Source organism: Miscanthus floridulus, chromosome 7, assembly GCF_019320115.1.
Source record: "Miscanthus floridulus cultivar M001 chromosome 7, ASM1932011v1, whole genome shotgun sequence".
Taxonomy (NCBI): Eukaryota; Viridiplantae; Streptophyta; class Magnoliopsida; order Poales; family Poaceae; genus Miscanthus; species Miscanthus floridulus.
The window spans coordinates 52,033,343-52,054,941 of NC_089586.1; the positions used below are offsets into that span (position 1 = coordinate 52,033,343).

Below are 21,599 nucleotides of genomic sequence, written 5' to 3' on the forward strand. Positions count from 1 at the left end.
CTTCGGCAAGTGCCCCTGGCTGGCTAAGGCAGTAAGGCCTAGGCAGCGGTGCAGCATTTGCTCTACTTGCAACTTGGATCCTGACTCCTGTGAAGAAAAATGAATTATTATATATATACGTATACCTATGTCCACCAAATACGACCTGTTTGGATTGCATCACAGACCGGTTCTGGAGTCATCCGAACTTAAGTCCGAACCTATAAATTTGTTTGGATTGAGGTATGGAATGAAGTCATCCGGCATGGACCGGTTCGTGCTGCAGTTTATTTTGTAGAATCAACTCGTCCGGCGGAAAAAGCAAGGAGCCACCTTGACCCGAACAGTTTGATCCGACAAACCAAACAGCCTAATAGAAAACAATGAAAAAAGGTTGTGGGATTACTAGATGACGCACCTTTAGCATATGGGCATGTTTAGATGACATCTAATACCAGTAGCGAAGCCAAAAGCTTGGTGCTCGGGCAATTCTCATTATGCAAAAAAAAAAAACTAGGAAATTACATGATTCTCCTTTGGTACAAAGAAAATTTTCTTTTAGACTTCGGCGACGAGCCCAGCCAGCCTCGTGGGGTGGCCGGGCGGTGGCTCCACTACTGAGTTGCTAAAGCTTCGATCAAATTTTAAGAGGGTTTGACTGAACACTATTCTAGAACTAGAATTGGATCATTTCTGAAACGGATGAAGTAAATAAAAACTTTTCCCAGTCATCTCAGCTCTAAGAAGTTGCCTGACAAATGGGGTAACCAAAGGTGATGCGCCGGAGCGGGCAACCGAACTCCACTTCTCTTAACAATCCTGTCGGCACTCGGCACGACCTGCGTACCATTCATCTGGACAAGGAAGGAACTGCAGGAGCTCGTGCTCGTAGAGCAGGTCTGTGCCCTCCAGCATCTATCTGCAGCCTCGCCATATCATGTGGACGCTTTGTCCTCGAGCTTGGTTGGGAATTGGGATGTACGATGACGCTCTACTCACGCCGTCCATGCCAGGGCAAGGGAATAATTGATCTATGATTTTTTTTTAAAAAGGTTTAGTTTAAGTCTGCACTAAATCCTAGGGATTTGGATCAAACTCACCTTTCCAAGCAAAACTTGTAGGAGCCAAAACAACAGCAGATAATTTTAATATGAAGCACACAAGAGGAGAACACGGAGTGCTTACTGAAACAGATGAATTACAGAGTCTTTTCACCTTTAATAATAACTTTTACTCTTGGCACCTGTAATCTTGGTGGTGTTCATTCTTTACCGAATTGGAGGACATACATATAGACTGAACTTTCTAACATCCTAGGAAGTGTTTTCCTTATTATGACAAAAAAAAAAAAGTTCCTCCGAAAGAGCCTGGAGAGGTGAGAAAGTTCAAGGGAATGCGGCAAACGATTTCCACAGTACTTGACACCAAACGGATCAATGGCAGAGCAAGTAGCAGTGCAAGTCCCCAGTACAATCAATTGCACTTGCATTGTATGATCGCCGCAGTTGGATTTAACCCAGAGTCACATGAAGCACTCTTCAGATCAGAAACCAGTAGCTAGTGCCAGTGAGACCGCCGAAAGGCAATCATGCCTGCAGCAGCCCATTGCCACCATCATCTCCAGCTCGGTGCCTCTGAGCAAGCAGGTACTTCTCAAATTCCTTCAGGTAGTCTAGGAGCAGCACGCATGAGAAGAGAAGGAATCCGCCAAAGTAGTTGCTGCCACCTCCGCCGCCTCCACCACCACCCCCACCTTTGCCGAAGCGGAATGGAGGGAACCCACCGCTCCCGTCATCCAGTTTTGGCCCCTGGACTTTCCCTGGAACAGTTATAAATAACACAGGTAAAATTAAGCAAATGTGGTGAGTTCGACTCTTGTCTTTGAGCAACATCACTTACCTGCTTCAAAGACAAGAAAAAAAATGAATTCAATTATATGTAGTATGCAAATTCTAAATTTTAACCTTTCTTATCACGTTGCATAGTTGCACTTGAAGATTTCTTTTGGACACTTTGTGTTTGAGTGGCGTTGCATCTCACAATCTGTAGTAAACAGTTGTCAAAGGAGAGGTGGTTAAACAAAGGAGCTCACAGTAAAGTAGATCATAGACAATATAAGCAAGGTAGCATTTTCACATTCAGTTTTGAATTTCACCAACTGATGGTTACCATTACAAGTAACAAGATACACTGCAAGTCTAGATTTACTATATACCTACTAATTCACACAGCTGACGGTTTAGTATATAATTCTTGGAATCTTGGTATGATGGTATCTAAAAAATTATGCACATTGAAGACATGTAATTTGTCTAGAAACATCGTAAACCCATAATGTATGCGACAATGAACTAAGCCATTCTGAACATACAAAAATTTTATAATATATGCACTCCTGGCATTACTAATAGAATGAGGTCCTCATTGGCACCATTTATCTCAAGTGAGCAGTGAAGGTCAACCTTGCATAATTACCATAGCTGATGATTTAACATAATTTTGTATTAATGTATGGAGACAATGAAAACACGTTTTTAAGATATACAGAAGTTCCACTATGCTAAAGTTTGTATCATGCTTAAAGATTAGAACATATGCGTTGATATGTAGCCTGATTTTGTGATTAGTTCTCAACTCCTCAAGCTCAAATTTACATGTAGTAAGATCAAAATTGAGAACAATGCATTAAATACACTTACTCTCAATGTTGCTTTCGCAGATACTTTCTGACCAAATGAGATATGATTAACTTTAGGCTGCTGTAATTTCAAACCTAGAAAACAGGAAGAAATTAGGAAACATTATTTAACAATACATAGTGTAAACATTGCTATGTAAAAGAGGATCATCAAGGCCAAAATTCAGAAGGCATGTGCTGATTTGCAGACCTCAGAATCCGAGATCAAATGTTTCCTATCAAAGTGTATCTTAGGTACCTAAACATGCATGGATGTGCCACCTCGGTCCCTAAACCAAGTAACCCTTAATTAAGAGTTAGGGCCTTTTTGCCCCACTTGTACATGTCCATGGACCTAAATGTACAATTCTCAAGTTTATAGACATGTGCATTTTACTCCACATGAACTCAATGACCATCTCAAAACAAGCAAAAGTGTGGTAATGCTATCTGATCGTCCGATTAATCGCGATTAATCGTCCTTATCGGTACCTAGCACTTGATTAGGCTCTTCGATTTGATCAGAGCGATCAGAAACCTGATCGTCCGATCAATCGTCGATTACTCGCGATTAATCGTCCGATTAGGTCTCTTGGCCGATCAGCACTAAATAGGCAGATGGGCTGCTTCAGCTTACTGGGCTATATTTGTTTGGGCCAGACCCATTAGGGTTTCTCTTATATACCTCTCCCCTACTCTCTCACCTCCTCAGTCCTCACTCCCAGTCTCCAGCCGTTGGTTGCACTTGCTGTGTGTGCAGCTGCTGAGCTGCATCTCTCCCCCTCCATCCTCGCTCCTTCCTCCCTCCTCCCTCCTCCCTCCCTTCCAGTTCCAATCCAAGCAGCCCGTCCGTGCATCTTCCCTGCTGCGTGCTGCTTCCTCGTCCCTCCTGCAGTCCTGCTGCTTCCTCCTCCCTCCTGCTGCAGGGCCGCCGATTCTCTTCCCACCTGAGAAGACTTGGATATATACCATGCATATATGATATATAGTCCTGCTATATACAGGACGATTATATGGGCGATTAGAGATCGATTAATCGTCCTGGTCGTCCTGATCGGTACCAGGGCGATTAGCGATGATTAGCCGATTTAAAAACATTGTTCTAAAAAGATTATTTACACATGAACTTAACGATCATCATCTCATAAAAAAGGAATGTGCTATCACAGATTATCCACGACACATCTGAATAGACTCTGCATTTGATTCATCAGTTTTCGTGGCTAAGGTAGAGAGCAAAGGGCAAGACTTATAGGAACTAGGATACCAGTCAAATTAAAATGCTTCATATACTACACCAGATACTGACACCAGCACTACTTTCTTTGGGTTCCAATGCATTTATAAGGCAGCAAAGGATAAGTTAATAAACCAATAAGAAATTAAGAGCAATGCAATATTACAAAGTAGCAGATCATGAAGCTTTTTGAATGTGGCTACCTATACTAACAACGAGACAGGGGAGAGAACAAATGTTCAGAGCATGGTTTTTAGGGTGACAAGGCGAGAGACCTCCTTCCAGTCGTCTAGGCAAATAAGGCGCTTGCCTAGGAGATGCCATACAAACATCTAATTCCACTAAAAGCTCACAAGAAATAAAACCTTAATGTTCCCAACTCTTAGAATGAATACCATACTAGTAGCATATAAAACAGAGTAATTAGCATATAATATCACACAACCAATGTACCACTGTACTAAGCAATGCAATATTACAAAGTAGCAGATCATGAAGCTTTTTGAATGTGGCTACCTATACTAACAACGAGACAGGGGAGAGAACAAATGTTCAGAGCATGGTTTTAGGGTGACAAGGCGAGAGACCTCCTTCCAGTCGTCTAGGCAAATAAGGCGCTTGCCTAGGAGATGCCATACAAACATCTAATTCCACTAAAAGCTCACAAGAAATAAAACCTTAATGTTCCCAACTCTTAGAATGAATACCATACTAGTAGCATATAAAACAGAGCAATTAGCATATAATAAAACAAAGCACAAGCACTAAAGCACTACCATTCTCCTTTCAGGCTCATATAAGCAGACAACTAGCAGGCAAACATCTTATATCTTCTTTAAGAAGCAAAGCATAGGGAGAGCAAGAGGAGCAAAGGCACACATGATTCAATCTGGGCCTGGAGGGAAGGCAGGGCGAAGCTACGAGCCAGCAAAGAGCAGGGTGCAGCTTGTGGTGAGAGGGGAGGCAGGGCAGAGCAATTGTCCACTAATCCTCGCCCTGGGTCCTGGCGGCCGGCGCAAATGCGCAGCCAGAATCAAAGCATGGAGGCGCACAGCTAGAACCAGCATGGCAACGCATCGCATGGGAATCAATGTGTCTCACGGGGATGCGTCGACAGGGACTTGCCTTGAGCACACAGGGAAGAAGCAGAAGGCAGCAGGAACTTTGGTCTCTCCCTCTCTTTCTCTTGCTTCCCTATACCTTTTCTCTCCCTATCCCTCTCTTCCTGTGCGGAAGGCAGGATGTACTGCATGTGAGTTATTTTCTTCCCGCATGGCGCAGGGCCGCTCCTTTCTCGCATGTGCGATTGTCTTTCGCGAATAAGGTGACTGCCCGCAGCCTCCTTGCCAATGCCCAGACGCCTAAACAAGAAAGGCGGACGCCTAGTACGACAAGGCAGATACCATACGTGTGCATAGTTAGTATGGACGCCTAGCTGTCGCCTAGGCGTCACCTTTAAAAGTTAAAACCATGGTTCAGAGACATCTAATACTTTTGACACAGCCTTGGAAAACATCAGGTTGAGTGGCGAACTTTTGGTAGAGGTTTATTGATCTCATGATCTATTCTGCTTCTAGATGTATACTGACAAATCTACTTGTCTTCACCTGCCAAAACTTTGTTATTACGTTTCTGGTTCAGCTAATCTTTTAATTTCCAATTGTAGATCAAAATCCACAACCTCTTGATGTATCATGACAAACAGACAAAACTCAGAATATAACAATGAAAAAAATACAAAACCATAGGGAACCCTGAATCCAATAATTACCTCCAAATCTCCTAGTTGAAGTGCCATAGATTGCAGCTCCTGGCAATGAGCATGTGCCAAGTTGCGACATTGTTGATGCAAATCAATGCCTATAAAGCCCAGTAAATCACTAAATCAGTACCCATGAAAAATGAAACGCCACACTGAATGCTTCAAAATGGAATATGCATCAATGAATCATTGCCCATTGCATAGTTCATAATACACTAAACCTTTTAATTGAATTCGCTATCCGAAGACAGGAAATGGAATGGAACAGGATGATATTATCGTATCATTACACATAAAAAGTACAATATAAGCACATAATTGCTTTCTTTCACTTGTCAGCTATCCACAACACAGGTTTACCCATGTATGTCCGAAAATATACCACTTGGCGGGCATCATGACAAAACATAGCATATCCTATCATATAGTATTATGAACTTACTTATACAAACACTAAAATGATTTGAAATAAAAAAAAAAACTTATATGAATTAATCATTTGGATGATGGATAAGTCTCATGTGTGGCTGGTCTTTGTGGGGCTATGATGCTCACATGGTCATGGTCCTTGTGGCTGTTTTTCTGTTTTTAGGACAGCATCTTAGACTAGAGGACAGCATCTTAGAGGACAGCATCTTAGACTAGAGGACAGCATCTTAGCTAGGACAGCATATTAGCATCTTAGACTAGCATCTTGGCATATGCTTGGCTGGCTAGCAGCCTATAAATATGTAACCCCAACCCCTTGGGTTGGCATGGCATTTGTGTGAGCTTGTGTGAGAAATAGACAAGAAAATTGCCCCAACTCCTAGTGTCATCCTCTCTCGATGAGAGTAAGAATTCTCCTACTACCAAGAGTGAGAATTCAGCGACTAACAAGTGGTATCGGAGCCGTATTATCCTGTAGCCTGAGCATCTCTTGCTCATCTTCTCTCCCAGCCCCACAACAGCCCCAGCTGTTGGCAGCAGCAGCTCCTCCGGCCGCTCCTGTTCACTCCTCTCCCAGCTCGTCTGAAGCAGCCCTCTCCCCACGCAGCAGCCCCCCGGTAGCGCGTCATGTCCGCAGGGCAGTCTCAGCGCTCGGTCGCCTCGAGCACGCGGCGTCGGCAGGAGGCCGAACTTGCCGCGGCAGAGGAACGCGAGCGAGCGGCGGCAGAGACCGCTGCGGCGGCGGCAAGGGCGTCGAGGCTAGCAGCGGCGGAGCTGGCAGCAGCCAGAGCGGAGGCGGAAGCAGCGGCGGCGGCGAATGCAGCGCGTGCGGCGGCGGCGGAGGTCGAGGCTCTGCGCGGCAGCATCGGCAGCTCCATTTCCGCTGACGACACCGCCGACGCGGACCTCGAGCTGCTAGAGAGGGAGGCAGCGCGAGCGCGGGCGGCGCAGTGGACAGCCGCGCACGTCCACGAGCGTGGCGGCAGCCCAGACAGGCGCGGACGCGCTGGCGGCGCTCCTGGAGGAGGCGCGCACGGCGGCGGCGCTCCTGGAGGAGGCGCGCACGGCAACGGTGGCGGACGGGTCGATGGAGAGCGCGGCCTTCACAGGCAGCGTGGCTCTCTCTCCCCGGATCGGTACCGACGGGTCGATGGAGAGCGCGGCCTTCACAGGCAGCGTGGCTCTCTCTCCCCGGATCGGTACCGTGGTTACCACGGGCTCCAGGCTGTTGTCAGGGACGTCGGTCCCGGCGGTGGGTGGCCTACCCTCACCAAGACCAACTACGTCGAGTGGGCTGCGGTGATGAGGGTAAAGCTCCAGGTGCGGCACATGTGGGAGGCAGTCCGGTACGGCGACGTCGACTACGACCTAGATCGACGGGCGCTGGATGCTCTCATCGCTGCAGTCCCGCCCGAGATGCAGTTCTCGCTTACCAGCAAGCGGACTGCCAAGGAGGCTTGGGACGCCATCGCTGCGGCACGCATCGGCAGCGACCGCGCCCGCAAGTCCACACTGCAGGCACTTCGCAAGGAGTGGGAGAACCTGGCTTTCAAGCCAGGTGAGGACGTTGATGACTTTGCTCTCCGTCTCAACACTCTGTTGCAGAAGATGGTGCAGTTCGGCGACGACACCTACGGCGAGGAGAGAGCTGTCGAAAAGCTCTTCCGCTGCGTCCCCGAGAAGTACAAGCAGATGGCTCGCTCGATCGAGTCGTTGCTGGATCTCTCCACGATGTCGATCGAGGAGGCGATAGGTCGCCTCAAGGTCGTCGATAGTGATGAGCCACAGTCCCTCTCAGGGCCCATCACCACTGGCGGGAAGCTCCTTCTCACTCGGGAGCAGTGGCTTGCCAGCCAGGGTGACCGGAGGAAGGGGGAGCCTTCTTCCGCGACAGGCGGCCGCAAGCGTGGCAAGCCACGCAAGGCGCGCAGAGACGCCCAAGCCGGGGCGCGAGGACGTGCCGAGGGTGATGCCCGCGGAGGCGCCCAGGGCGGCGCCGCCGGCAGGCACAAGCCGGCACGAGACGACGCCTGCCGCAACTGCGGCCAGCTTGGCCATTGGGCCAAGGACTGTCGACAGCCACGACGCGGCCAGGCCCACGTCGCACAGGCGGAGGAGGAGGAGCCGGCTCTGTTCATGGCACATGCCAGCATCGAGCTACCTCCAGCGGCACCGGCCGCAGCGGCTCTCCTCCACCTTGACGAGCCAAAAGCACACGCCCTCCTCGGCGACAGCTCCGGCAACGACAAGACTGACGGGTGGTGCCTCGATACCGGCGCCACCCATCACATGACCGGTCGACGGGAGTTCTTCACCGAGCTTGACTCTAGCGTCCGAGGCTCCGTCAAGTTTGGGGATGCCTCCGGCGTGGAGATCAAGGGCGTCGGCTCCATCATCTTCACCGCCGTGTCTGGTGAGCACAGGCTGCTCACCGGAGTCTACTACATCCCCGCGTTGAGGAACTCCATCATCAGCTTGGGACAGCTGGATGAGAACGGTTCGCGCGTGGTGATTGAGGACGGAGTCATGAGGATTTGGGATCGTCGTCGTCGCCTTCTTGCCAAGGTATCCAGAAGCGCAAATCGACTCTACGTCCTTAACGTGCAGGTGGCACAACCCCTCTGTCTCGCTGCTCGTCGGGACGACGAGGCGTGGCAGTGGCACGAGCGTTTCGGGCACCTTCACTTTGAGGCCCTGAAGCGGCTCAGTGCCACGGAGATGGTGCGAGGCCTGCCGTGCCTCGACCATGTGGAGCAGCTCTGCGACGTCTGCGTGTTGACGAAGCAGAGGCGACTCCCCTTTCCCCAGCAGGCGAGCTTTCGAGCCAAGGAGAGGCTCGAGCTCGTGCACGGGGACTTGTGTGGCTCGGTGACACCGGCCACACCGGGAGGACGACGCTACTTCCTGCTGCTCGTCGACGACCTCTCCCGCTACATGTGGGTGATGGTCCTCGGCAGCAAGGGAGAGGCTGCGGACGCCATCAGACGCGCGCAGGCTTCTGCGGAGGCGGAGTGCGGCCGCAAGCTGCGCGTGCTGCGCACCGACAACGGCGGCGAATTCACGGCGGCTGAATTCGCGTCGTACTGCGCTGACGAGGGCATTCAGCGCCACTACTCCGCGCCGTACAGCCCGCAGCAGAACGGCGTCGTTGAGCGGCGCAACCAGACGGTTGTGGGGATGGCTCGGGCCCTCCTCAAGCAGAGGGGGATGCCGGCTGTCTTCTGGGGAGAGGCGGTGGTGACGGCCGTCTACATCCTCAACCGCTCGCCTACCAAGGCGCTCGACGGCAGGACGCCGTACGAGGCTTGGCATGGGCGCAAGCCGGCGGTCTCCCACTTGCGGGTCTTCGGCTGCCTCGCGTTCGCCAAGGAGCTTGGCCACATCAGCAAGCTCGACGACAGGAGCACTCCGGGAGTGTTCATCGGCTACGCGGAGGGCTCGAAGGCCTACCGCATCCTCGACCCGAAGACACAGCGTGTGCGCACGGCGCGCGACGTTGTGTTCGACGAAGGGCGAGGATGGGCGTGGGACAAGGCGGTGGACGATGGCTCGGCTCCAACTTACGACGACTTCACTGTCGAGTACGTCCACTTCGAGGGAGCTGGGGGAGTAGGCAGCTCTTCTTCGGCGAGCGCGTCTACCCCAGTCCCCGAGCCTCCACCGACCCCGGCGCCTGCTACTCCGACAGCTCCACGCTCTCCAGCCAGGACCTCGGCTGCGATGAGTTCTTCGCCGGCTTCACCACAGCCGGCAACGCCACGCACTCCAGCACCGACAGGCACCTCTCCGGGCACGTCTACTCCAACACCAGCTCGTGTCGAGCATAGCCCGGTTGAGCTCGCTACTCCGCTCTCTCACGACGAGGAGCGCATCGACGCGTACCACGACGGCGAGCCGTTGCGGTATCGTACGATGGAGAACCTTCTCGGCGACCAGTTGGTGCCGGGACTGGTGCCTCATGACCTGGAGGACCTGGAGGCGCAGTTGCACCTTGCGTGTGACGACGGCGAGCCTCGGTCGTTCGCAGAGGCCGAGAGACACGCGGCATGGCGCGCCGCGATGCAGTTGGAGATGGATGCGGTTGAGAAGAACCGCACCTGGGAGCTTGCTGACCTTCCTCGTGGTCATCGCGCGATCACCCTTAAGTGGGTGTACAAGCTGAAGAGGGATGAAGCCGGTGCCATCGTCAAGCACAAGGCTCGCTTGGTGGCACGAGGTTTCGTGCAGCAGGAGGGGGTCGACTTCGACGACGCCTTTGCTCCTGTGGCACGGATGGAGTCCGTGCGACTCCTCCTTGCGCTAGCTGCCCAGGAGGGCTGGCGTGTTCATCACATGGACGTCAAGTCGGCGTTCCTTAACGGCGACTTGAAGGAGGAGGTCTACGTGCACCAGCCGCCGGGATTTGCGATCCCCGGCAAGGAGGGCAAGGTGCTCCGCCTGCGCAAGGCCCTCTATGGCTTGCGGCAGGCACCGAGGGCGTGGAATGCCAAGCTGGATTCCACGCTAAAGGGGATGGGCTTCGAGCAAAGCCCGCACGAGGCGGCCATCTACCGACGGGGCAATGGAGGTAATGCCCTGTTGGTGGGTGTCTACGTCGACGACTTGGTGATCACCGGCACCAAGGATGCGGAGGTGGCGGCATTCAAGGAAGAGATGAAGGCCACCTTCCAGATGAGTGACCTGGGGCCTCTCTCCTTCTACCTGGGAATCGAGGTACACCAGGATGACTCTGGGATCACGCTTCGACAGACCGCCTACGCCAAGCGCGTCGTTGAGCTAGCTGGGCTCACCGACTGCAACCCAGCTCTCACTCCGATGGAGGAGAGGCTGAAGCTGAGCCGCGACAGCACGACGGAGGAGGTGGACGCTACGCAGTACCGGCGTCTTGTGGGGAGCCTTCGCTACCTCGCTCACACACGGCCGGACTTGGCATTCTCCGTCGGCTACGTTAGTCGGTTCATGCAGCGACCGACGACGGAGCACCAGCAGGCTGTGAAGAGGATCATCCGCTATGTTGCGGGGACTCTCGACCACGGCCTCTACTACCCGAGGTGCCCTGGGGCGGCACACTTCGTCGGGTACAGCGACAGCGACCACGCCGGCGACATCGACACCAGCAAGAGCACGAGCGGGATCCTCTTCTTCCTCGGCAAGTGCCTCGTTAGCTGGCAGTCGGTCAAGCAGCAGGTGGTGGCCCTGTCCAGCTGCGAGGCCGAGTACATAGCGGCCTCCACCGCTTCGACTCAGGCGCTCTGGCTCGCTCGACTGCTTGGTGATCTCCTCGGCAGAGACACTAGAGCGGTGGAGCTCAGGGTGGACAGCAAGTCCGCTCTGGCCCTGGCAAAGAACCCCGTGTTCCACGAACGCAGCAAGCACATCCGGGTGAGGTACCACTTCATCCGAAGCTGTTTGGAGGAAGGGAGCATCAAGGCGAGCTACATCAACACCAAGGACCAGCTTGCGGACCTGCTCACCAAGCCCCTTGGGAGGATCAAGTTCCTTGATCTCTGCTCCAGGACCGGGATGGTTCAACTCTCCCACAAGACGACGCACAAGACTTAGGGGGAGAATGATGGATAAGTCTCATGTGTGGCTGGTCTTTGTGGGGCTATGATGCTCACATGGTCATGGTCCTTGTGGCTGTTTTTCTGTTTTTAGGACAGCATCTTAGACTAGAGGACAGCATCTTAGAGGACAGCATCTTAGACTAGAGGACAGCATCTTAGCTAGGACAGCATATTAGCATCTTAGACTAGCATCTTGGCATATGCTTGGCTGGCTAGCAGCCTATAAATATGTAACCCCAACCCCTTGGGTTGGCATGGCATTTGTGTGAGCTTGTGTGAGAAATAGACAAGAAAATTGCCCCAACTCCTAGTGTCATCCTCTCTCGATGAGAGTAAGAATTCTCCTACTACCAAGAGTGAGAATTCAGCGACTAACATTGGAAAGGGCAACAAGGACTGGAATTTCAATTAAACATAATACAAAGTATCATTCATCGAGCGGACATGGTAAAGGACATGGGTGTCCACATGTACGCCCCATAATTTTTGCAAAAAAAAAAACCAAGTTAGTAGGCATAATACATCTATACCCTTGTAATTACTCCCTCCGTCCAAAGAATATATAGATATCCCTTCTCAAGGAGTCAAACAATCTTTATAGTGATAGGATAAGTCTCTGTTGGCAGTCTTTGTGGGGCTGGCTTCAGCAGCATCTTGACTGAGAGGACAGCATCCTTGCAGCTGGTCTTTAGCTAGAACAGCATCTTAAGACAGCATCTTAGAGGACAGCATATTAGGACAGCATATTAGCATCTTAGACTAGCATCTTGGCATATGCTTGGCTGGCTAGCAGCCTATAAATATGTATCCCCAACCCCTCAGGTGGGGTATGGCATTTGTGTGAGAAACAAAGAAAATTGCTCCAATTCCTAGTGTCATCCTCTCTCGATGAGAGTAAGAATTCTACTACTACCAAGAGTAAGAACTCAGCGACTTACAACTGGTATCAGAGCCGTATTATCCTTTAGCCTGAGCATCTCTTGCTCATCTTCTCTCCCAGCCCCACAACAGCCCCAGCTGTTGGCATCAGTAGCTCCTCCGGCCGCTCCTGTCCGTCTGAAGCAGCCCTCTCCCCACGCACAGCCCCCCGGTAGCGCGTCATGTCCGCAGGGCAGTCTCAGCGCTCGGTCGCCTCGAGCACGCGGCGTCAGCAAGAGGCCAAACTTGCAGCGGCAGAGGAACGCGAGCGAGCGGCGGCAGAGACCGCTGCGGCGACGGCAAGGGCGTCGAGGCTGGCAGCGGCGGAGCTAGCAGCAGCCAGAGCGGAGGCGGAAGCGGCGGCGGCAGCGGATGCAGCGCGTGCGGCGGCAGCGGAGGTCGAGGCTCTGCGCGGCAGCATCGGCAGCTCCATTTCCGCTGACGGCACCGCCGACGCGGACCTCAAGCTGCTAGAGAGGGAGGCAGCGCGAGCGCGAGCGGCGCAATGGGCAGCCGCGCACGCCCACGAGCGTGGCGGCAGCCCAGACAGGCGCGGACGCGCTGGCAGCGCTCCTGGAGGAGGCGCGCACGGCGGTGGCGCTCCTGGGGCAGCCGCGCACGCCCACGAGCATGGCGGCAGCCCAGACAGGCGCGGACGCGCTGGCGGCGCTCCTGGAGGAGGCGTGCACGGCGGTGGCGCTCCTGGAGGAGCCGCGCACGCCCACGAGCGCGGCGGCAGCCCAGACAGGCGCGGACGCGCCGGCGGCGCTCCTGGAGGAGGCGCGCATGGCGACGGTGGCGGACGGGTCGATGGAGAGCGCGGCCTTCACAGGCAGCGTGGCTCTCTCTCCCCGGATCGGTACCGTGGTTACCACGGGCTCCAGGCTGTCGTCAGGGACGTCGGCCCCGGCGGTGGGTGGCCTACCCTCACCAAGACCAACTACGTCAAGTGGGCTGCGGTGATGAGGGTAAAGCTCCAGGTGCGGCACATGTGGGAGGCAGTCCGGTACGGTGACGTCGACTACGACCTAGATCGACGGGCGTTGGATGCCCTCATCGCTGCAGTCCCGCCCGAGATGCAGTTCTCGCTTACCAATAAGCGGACTGCCAAGGAGGCTTGGGACGCCATCGCTGCGGCACGCATCGGCAGCGACCGTGCCCGCAAGTCCACACTGCAGGCACTTCGCAAGGAGTGGGAGAACCTGGCCTTCAAGCCAGGTGAGGACGTTGATGACTTCGCTCTCCGTCTCAACACTCTGTTGCAGAAGATGGTGCAGTTCGGCGATGACACCTACGGTGAGGAGAGAGTTGTCGAAAAGCTATTCCGCTGCGTCCCCAAGAAGTACAAGCAGATGGCTCGCTCGATCGTGTCTCTGCTGGATCTCTCCACGATGTCGATCGAGGAGGCGATAGGTCGCCTCAAGGTCGTCGACAGCGATGAGCCACAGCCCCTCTCGGGGCCCATCACCACTAGCGGGAAGCTCCTTCTCACTCGAGAGCAATGGCTTGCCAGCCAAGGTGACCGGAAGAAGGGGGAGCCTTCTTCCGCGACAGGCGGCCGCAAGCGTGGCAAGCCGCGCAAGGCGGCAGAGACGCCTAGGCCGGGGCGCGAGGATGTGCCGAGGGTGATGCCCGCGGAGGCGCCCAGGGCGGCGCCGCCGGCAGGCACAAGCCGGCACGAGACGACGCCTGCCGCAACTGCGGCCAGCTTGGCCATTGGGCCAAGGACTGTTGACAGCCACGACGCGGCCAGGCCCACGTCGCACAGGCGGAGGAGGAGGAGCCGGCTTTGTTCATGGCACATGCAAGCATCGAGCTACCTCCAGCGGCACCGGCCGCAGCGGCTCTCCTCCACCTTGACGAGCCAAAAGCACACGCCCTCCTCGGCGACGGCTCCGGCAACGACAAGACTGACGGGTGGTGCCTCGACACCGGCGCCACCCATCACATGACCGGTCGACGGGAGTTCTTCACCGAGCTTGACTCTAGCGTCCGAGGCTCCGTCAAGTTTGGGGATGCCTCCGGCGTGGAGATCAAGGGCGTCGGCTCCGTCATCTTCACCACCGTGTCTAGTGAGCACAGGCTGCTCACCGGAGTCTACTACATCCCCGCGTTGAGGAACTCCATCATCAGCTTGGGACAGCTGGATGAGAACGGTTCGCGCGTGGTGGTTGAGGATGGAGTCATGAGGATTTGGGATCGCCATCACCGCCTTCTCGCTAAGATATCCAGAAGCGCAAATCGACTCTACGTCCTTAACGTGCAGGTGGCACAACCCCTCTGTCTCGCTGCTCATCTACCAAGAGTAATTACAAGGGTAAGACTCTACTACTACCAAGAGTAAGAATTCAACGACTTACATATAGAAAATAGTAGATCAGATCCGAATACAAATCACCAAATAGTTGAAGTTAGGGTTCAGGGGCTCGGTTTCGTATAGCAGGGACAGTGGCGGGCCCAGGATTTTGGAGCTGGGTATTCAAAATGTATAAGGGTAAAAAAAATTCACAATCAAAAGGCTAATATTTGGCATGTATAGTGCTGTATAGTGTATATATAGGAAATATATAACACATATAATTCAGTATGATTTCATATATTCAAGAATTTGACCACAAATTTAGCATATAACTCTCTCTTGCTCAACCTCATCTTGTGACTGTTTCTCCTCTTTGCAACAAAGTTCTCAAATCTATGGTACCACTATTTTTTATTTTCATACACCTAAAATGAAATTAAGAGACTAGACTAAGTATTTTGGGGACAAATTGCTATCCCTAACAATTTGAATAGGAAATTCGAAGCCTGAAACTCAACTTACAGGAACAGACCTCGCTGCCTCGCTGTTCGGCGGTCGCTGCTGACCTGCTGCGTCTGCGTGCTGGTGCTGCTGCTGCAGGCCGGTGCCGCGCAGCCGCGGTGCGTGCTACAGGCTGCTGCCTGTTGCTGCCGGCCTGCCCCTGCCTTGGAGACTGGAGTCCGCGCGCCGGCCGTGCGCGATGGCGCGGTGCGCCCGTGCCGCCGCCGCCGCCGCCCGTCGGCCACCAAAGCGCCGCCACTCGAAGCTAGGCTAGGGTTCGCCGGACGCCGGTTCAGGGAGAAAAACGCGGAGCCGCGTGCGGCTTCTCTCCCGACTCCCGTGAGCACGGGTGAGCGTAGGGGAGAGGAGTGGGGAGCAGGCGTTGTTGGGCCTGCGGGTGAGAATATGTGTCGCTGGACCTCGTTGGGCCTTCGGGTGGGGGAGCAAAACGAGAAGTAATATGTTACTTTGGGCTGATTTGCTGTATATAAGTGTTCAAGTTCGCTGTATTTTTGTTTTTTTTTTTTTCAAATACAGACCAGTTCCACTAAAAAAACAGATTTATAAATATATACATTACATATATGATTTTTTTTTTGCTAAAATATTTGGGTATTCAAACTGAATACCCTTGAATACTTGTGGGAAGAGAAGGGGTGGGCATACCTGGCGGGTGCTTGTCGCCGGTGAAGCGCCCGACGATGACCTGGCGAAGGGACCGACGATGGGTACCTGGCGTAGGGCAGCGGCGCAGTCGCTCAATCGTCGGCAGAGGAGCGTGCGCACGTGGAGTGAGGTTACCAGCGTAGGAGAGAGAAAGGTGGAGAGACAGAAAGAACCGCTATTTCTGGCGAGGGCGAGAGTCGCTTCACGGATTTTGATGCCGGTCCCACACGCGTCTTGCCTCCGGGCGCGCGTTGGGACTTGGGAGCGAGGCTCCATAGTCTGAAACGACGCGGCAGGCCCGAGCGCGGCCCATGCCGTGCTGCGGCAGACAGCAGGGGAGGAGGAGTGGTCCATAATTACTTGTGGGAGTTCCCTACGTGCTTTCCGCTTTGATGCTTTAGGTGGCTGCTGCTGCTGAGTAAAAGTGCTAGCTCAAGTAAACAAAGAACAAACTAAACAAGTAATCCCTTTTCATACTATTTTCTAGATGTAATAAGGCTTGATAAATCATGTTTACCTTCATCTTCTGCTCCTCTGGTCCCCCTGCAAGAGAACTTTCAGTAATTGCAGCAAGATGCTTCAAATATGGCATAAATGCAACAACACATGTACTTAAATTATGTCCACCAGTCAACTTCTAATATATGAGGTAACTAGTCAACCAACAAAAAAACGAAGGGGGAAACGAACTACAAGTTCTTTTTGTCAAGTGCAAAAGGTTGAAATATGACATAAGTTGAGAATCAGAAATATAGTTGTGCAAAGTGATTATTGGTAAGCCAATGGATCACATTGCCAAAAGAGAAAGAGCGAGATATGCCACATAGCAGCTAGAAGACTCAGCAGTTGCAACCAAGGATGCACTCCCTAGTCTCTTATCCTGAAACAAAGTCCTATTGTAGCCATTTGACTATGCACAAAGGCAATGAGATAAAGCGCGAATAGTTTCAAGAATATTCTAACAGAGTCTGTAAATGGCCATTATATTAGCTGTCAGCAAGAACCATCACTTTCGGATGCAGGTTCCACTTGACCGAAACAACATGTCAATGCACAATTGACATGAAAATCATTGTTCTTTGGGGGGGGGGGGGGGGGGGGGGAAAGGAAATTCTAATTTTTAATCCAGCCTTGTTTTCCATATGGCAGAGAGTAAATCATGTGCTTGGTTTCACCTTGTTGAGCTTCTTCATGAACAGGGGAGGGGGCAGCATAGTACTGTTTTTCTTGCTGAGGAGGGTCTTCTTGCCTAGGTGGTGAGGGAACCAGCGTACTTGGAACTTGTGGTGCTCATCAGGAGTGGTCTCATCATCTGCTATGTCAAATCTGTATACAAGGCACTATCGCAAAATATATTTGTACTATACACAAAATAAGAAAAAGAAACATACATTAGCAATGATAAAAGAGTGGTAAATTTAAATAAGTATGCAGCTTTGCTTTACCTCTCAAAGCGATTGAACACATCTGTTTCTGCAAGCCCAGACTCAAAATTAACGACCAGGGTTATATTCAATGCTTCAGCTGAGAAAATATAGTAGAGTTTAAGAATATTCTCCCTTATACAAACACAAAGAGTAGTCCGCAAGAGAAGAAAGACAAACCTTGATGACGATGATCAGCATGAGAGAAGTCATCATCATCAAGATTGGCATTAACGTACTGTTCATCCAGATCTTCCAATCGCTAAACATGCATCCTATATTTCAATCAGAAAAGTGGATACAATAATCTGGCCAAAGTTTGAAAAGAAGAGATGTGTTCATGTGATGGCTATTCTAAATAAGAACCATACTGTATGTATACATTGGCTGTTCCACCTCCATATTGATAATTTTCTCTGGCAATGTTACTGCTTCATACCTGCATGAAGTTCTGCTGTCAGATAAGCATGCCACATTACTTTCTTACTCTTAGCAAAGAACAATCTTTCCTATATCACCAGTTCATACCCACTCCATGCTGTTTACAGAAGGGGAGAGACTGAGGTTTTTGGCTATGAAAGAGCTAGTAGTAATGAGGTCAAATTTATCTATAGAAGTTTAACCAGAAAAGGTGTTATATCAAGAAAAGATTACATTAACTCTCAAACAAACTTCCAGGGTTATACTACAGCCCTAACTGGTTAGGGAATGGTAATGCCAAAAGAATTAATCATGACCGTAGATGGCCATTTCCAGTTCTCATGGTGAAAGCCCTTTTAAGATAGCATTATTTCTCAAGTACAGTATTGTATAGCTAGCAAATGGACAAGCTAAAGAAGATGCCAAAAGATACTCCAATGACACGAAGTTGCTCACACATTGACATTGGAAGGAGAAAGTAACTGTTGCACCAAAATATGCTAAATGCAAATCCATCCACATCCTATTCTGATGTCTCAAAAGTCAAAACTGGAAAAATAAATTAAAAAATAAAGCGAAACAAGGTTACAAGCAGAATTGGATGGAGAATCTTCAGTGAATTTGAATAAATAAATCCATACGCCGATAATGCCTGCATGAGACCCTTGTACCTACAGCCAGAACCACCCAGGTGGCAGGTTGGACAGTGCGTCTCTCAACCCTACTGAATAAATTTGAGCAAAACAGCAAGTGATTAGGCCAGTTGACAAAAGATCATTGGGAGTCATACATCAGACAGTGGATGTGAGTGCTTCAGCAAGCACAAGCGCCCAGTGAGTAAGGTGCAGCAAGCTGCCATGGCAATCGCTAACATCTAGCTGTAAATCCCATCTTCATTTCCCATGGTATACACATTGCATGACATACCAATTCAGCTCAAGCAAACCGACAACATAATATCTATCTCCTAAGAACATCCATGAACATCCCAGCCAGATCACAACATTCGACAATCCAAGCAACCAGATGAACACAGCACAGCCTAAACACACACAACAATCTCTGTTTTCGGAAAGCTGAGAAGCAAACACCAAGTCTCCTCAATAACAACATCACCAGAATGAATGCACTGCAGCCTTACTCAAACCGAACCCCCTCAGCCCTAGCATGTAACATCTATAAACTCTAAGAAAGGGATGGAGACCGGTAGCACACTTACTTGGCTTGGGCTTTACCCTTGGGGAGGACGGTGGGGTGGGGTCTGTGGTCGGTTTGATCCGCCATGTCTCGTTGGTCTTAGTCTGCACGAGAAATTAGTACAAGTATAACTCGAACTGAATTCGCAAGGATAATCAAATCGACTGACCACGACACAGAAAACACTCAGGCAAATCCTGAACTAGTTCTTACCACTTACCAGAAGCCGAGACACATCAGCTGCGAGAGAGAACACACGATCGATTTGAGAATTGGGATGACGAAACACAGGGAATTCAAACAAAATCAACAACAAGTAGGGAGGAAGAAACTTACGTTAGAGAAGCTTCACCTTCCTCTCGTACACAATCACCACGCCACCTGCTCACGCATTTCGAATTTTTGACCATGGAGCATAAAAACCTATCCCAAAAAAAGGGAGGAACGATTTTCGGTGGTGCCAGCAAAATTGAACTCACCCATGAGGATTCCGGAGAGCCTCAAAGCCATGGGCACCGAGGGGTTCAAAATCTCCTCACTAAACGAGAAACACACAAACAAAAATCAGCAAAAACAAAAAAGCACAAAAAAAATCCCCTCAAAACCGGGCGGAGCTCGAATCGTTCTGACCAGTTTCCTCACCAGATTTTGATGATGTCGAGCTAGTCGAGCCGCTTCCGGTTTCCTCACCAGGCAAATTCTGACCAGTTTCCTTCAACAGCACGTACACCGCGCCAAGAACATGATGGAAAAGCAGGCCGATCAACACCGCTCAGAGCGCAGTTTTTAGACTGGGGACATGGTGTTCCTTAAGCTGCAGCCTTACGTGCAGACGTCGCTGGCGAGCTCGGCTTCCGGTTCTTCGGTCCTTATCGTGTCATCACGCGGGTGGGCTCTGTCGCTTATCGCCTTCAGCTGCCTGATCACTCGTCTATCCACCCTGTGTTTCAGGTGTCTCAGCTGAAGTGCGCAGTCGGTGCCGGTCACTAGGTAAGACCAATGCTTCCATCTGACTTTGCTCTCAAGCTTGCTCCTGAACAGGTGCTTCAGACCCGGACGGTGATGCGCGATTCAGTCCTAGTTCAGCAAGTCTTCATCAAGTGGAATAATTTGCCCCTGTCACTTGCCACCTGGGAGGTTTATGAGGCACTTCGCCAGGAGTTTCCACGAGCAGCTCGGGACAAGCAGCAGTCCAAGAAGGGGTGGTGTTACTGATGGCACTCCTGCTTCTGCCGGTCCGGCAACAGAACCATCAGCTGCATCAGAACCAAGGCCCCAGAAAGACCCCAAGGCAGAGAAGGCCCAACACGTTGCTATCTAGAGATGAGTGGATCCGTGCGTGAGCGCTTGCGTCTGCATGAGCGAGGCGCTGCCTCTGTAACGTATCAAAGAGAGAACCCGAGAGGGGAGAGGACAACTATGTGTAAACTGAATTGCATTCTAGTGAAATGTGACCTCTGCCATATTCGACTCTGCTTCCTTTCTTCCTCCCCAATTCTTTCTCCAATTCTTCTCCTGATTGAGTTTCATTATGGACGATCATATGTTTGTTTATGTTATCAAACATTTGTCATTGTGGTTGAATTTGTTTTATGGAACCATGTATAAGCGGTGATGTAGATACATTGAGTATATAAGTCCCGGTCCGATATAATCCAAACATTGTGTATATATGTCTCCTCACAATTTCCTTATCTAGTGAAAAGGATTCTTTGATTTGGCAATTTGCTTCTAATGGCACCTATTCTACTGAATCGTTATACAATGTAATTAATTTTAGAGGAGTCCAGCCAGTCCTGGTTCCAGCTCTTTGGCCTATAAAAGTCCCTCCTAGGGTGCATTTCTCTTTCTATGGCTGGTTTCCAAAAATAAGGTGCTTGTTAACTAGGATAATCTGGGAAAGAGAAGAAAACTAGAAGATGTGACTTGCTTGTTTTGCTGTGAAACTAAAACTATTCAGCATCATTTCTTTAATTGTGTGGTAGCAACTCAGCTTTGGAAGGTTCTGAAAGTTAATGTAGGAGGCTCCTTAGATGAGATTGGAAAATTTTGGCTATCTGCTAGGAAACATTGTGTTACAAATATTATTACTGCAGCAGCTTTGTGGAGTATTTCGAAGCTACTAAGAAACAACCTTTGTTTTCAGAGTTATGGCTGGAAGAGTATGGAGAGACTCTACCAGATGATCAGTGGTATGGCACAAAAATGGATAATTTTGTGTCCAGTGGAAAAGCAGGATCGACTGAGGGAAGTAATTGTCGAGCTCAAGACGCAAGCGAGGATGATGCCGTGGCTTCATGCTGGGTGACGGCGAAGAATCAGTTTGCTGGTTCTATGATGGCGTCCCGTGCTGACTTCAATGAAGACATGCTCAAGACTTTACCTCGCGGCTGGAGGGTGCCGCTGAAGATCTAGTCGGTGTTGATGTGTGTGTTTAGTGCTGCTTTTGTAAGTTCTGGAGAGGGTTGGTTTGCTTATGTGAGTTCCGGAGAGAGTTGGTTTCGTCCTGCGGTGTTCTAAACG

At 51.1% G+C, this 21,599-nt stretch overlaps 1 protein-coding gene across 4 annotated transcripts; it reads right to left on the minus strand.

The window, feature by feature from the left end:
- Positions 1-1,146: 1,146 nt before the first annotated feature.
- On the minus strand, positions 1,147-20,057 carry LOC136466990 (protein FERTILITY RESTORER RF2, mitochondrial-like). Of its 4 annotated transcripts, none has more exons than XM_066465546.1 (15): positions 19,719-20,057; positions 19,556-19,614; positions 19,413-19,457; positions 19,290-19,316; positions 17,831-19,180; positions 17,640-17,734; positions 17,481-17,559; positions 17,211-17,396; positions 16,553-16,578; positions 16,209-16,446; positions 16,036-16,101; positions 5,665-5,753; positions 2,679-2,752; positions 1,944-2,022; positions 1,147-1,798 (listed from the first exon to the last, which is right to left on the minus strand). In XM_066465546.1, exons 12-15 carry the CDS (start codon positions 5,732-5,734, stop codon positions 1,566-1,568), a joined length of 456 nt encoding a protein of 151 aa, XP_066321643.1. In that variant the 5' UTR covers positions 5,735-5,753; positions 16,036-16,101; positions 16,209-16,446; positions 16,553-16,578; positions 17,211-17,396; positions 17,481-17,559; positions 17,640-17,734; positions 17,831-19,180; positions 19,290-19,316; positions 19,413-19,457; positions 19,556-19,614; positions 19,719-20,057; the 3' UTR covers positions 1,147-1,565. The 4 variants fall into 4 exon arrangements, with proteins under 4 accessions (XP_066321643.1, XP_066321641.1, XP_066321642.1 ...); XM_066465544.1 differs by adding an exon at positions 15,401-15,798 and having other exon boundaries at positions 16,036-16,446; positions 19,719-20,055; XM_066465545.1 differs by having other exon boundaries at positions 16,036-16,446.
- Between the last annotated feature and the right edge of the window lie 1,542 nt (positions 20,058-21,599).

What these genes read in the sequence shown, in the direction of transcription:
- LOC136466990 (XM_066465546.1), bottom strand. Translation starts at nt 5,734, where the DNA reads ATGTCGCAACTTGGCACATGCTCATTGCCAGGAGCTGCAATCTATGGC. An exon ending in TTCAACTAGGAGATTTGGAG is followed by an intron (nt 2,753 to 5,664) that starts GTAATTATTGGA and finishes CCTGTTTTCTAG; the next exon opens with GTTTGAAATTACAGCAGCCT. An exon ending in TATGCAACGTGATAAGAAAG is followed by an intron (nt 1,799 to 1,943) that starts GTTAAAATTTAG and finishes TAACTGTTCCAG; the next exon opens with GGAAAGTCCAGGGGCCAAAA.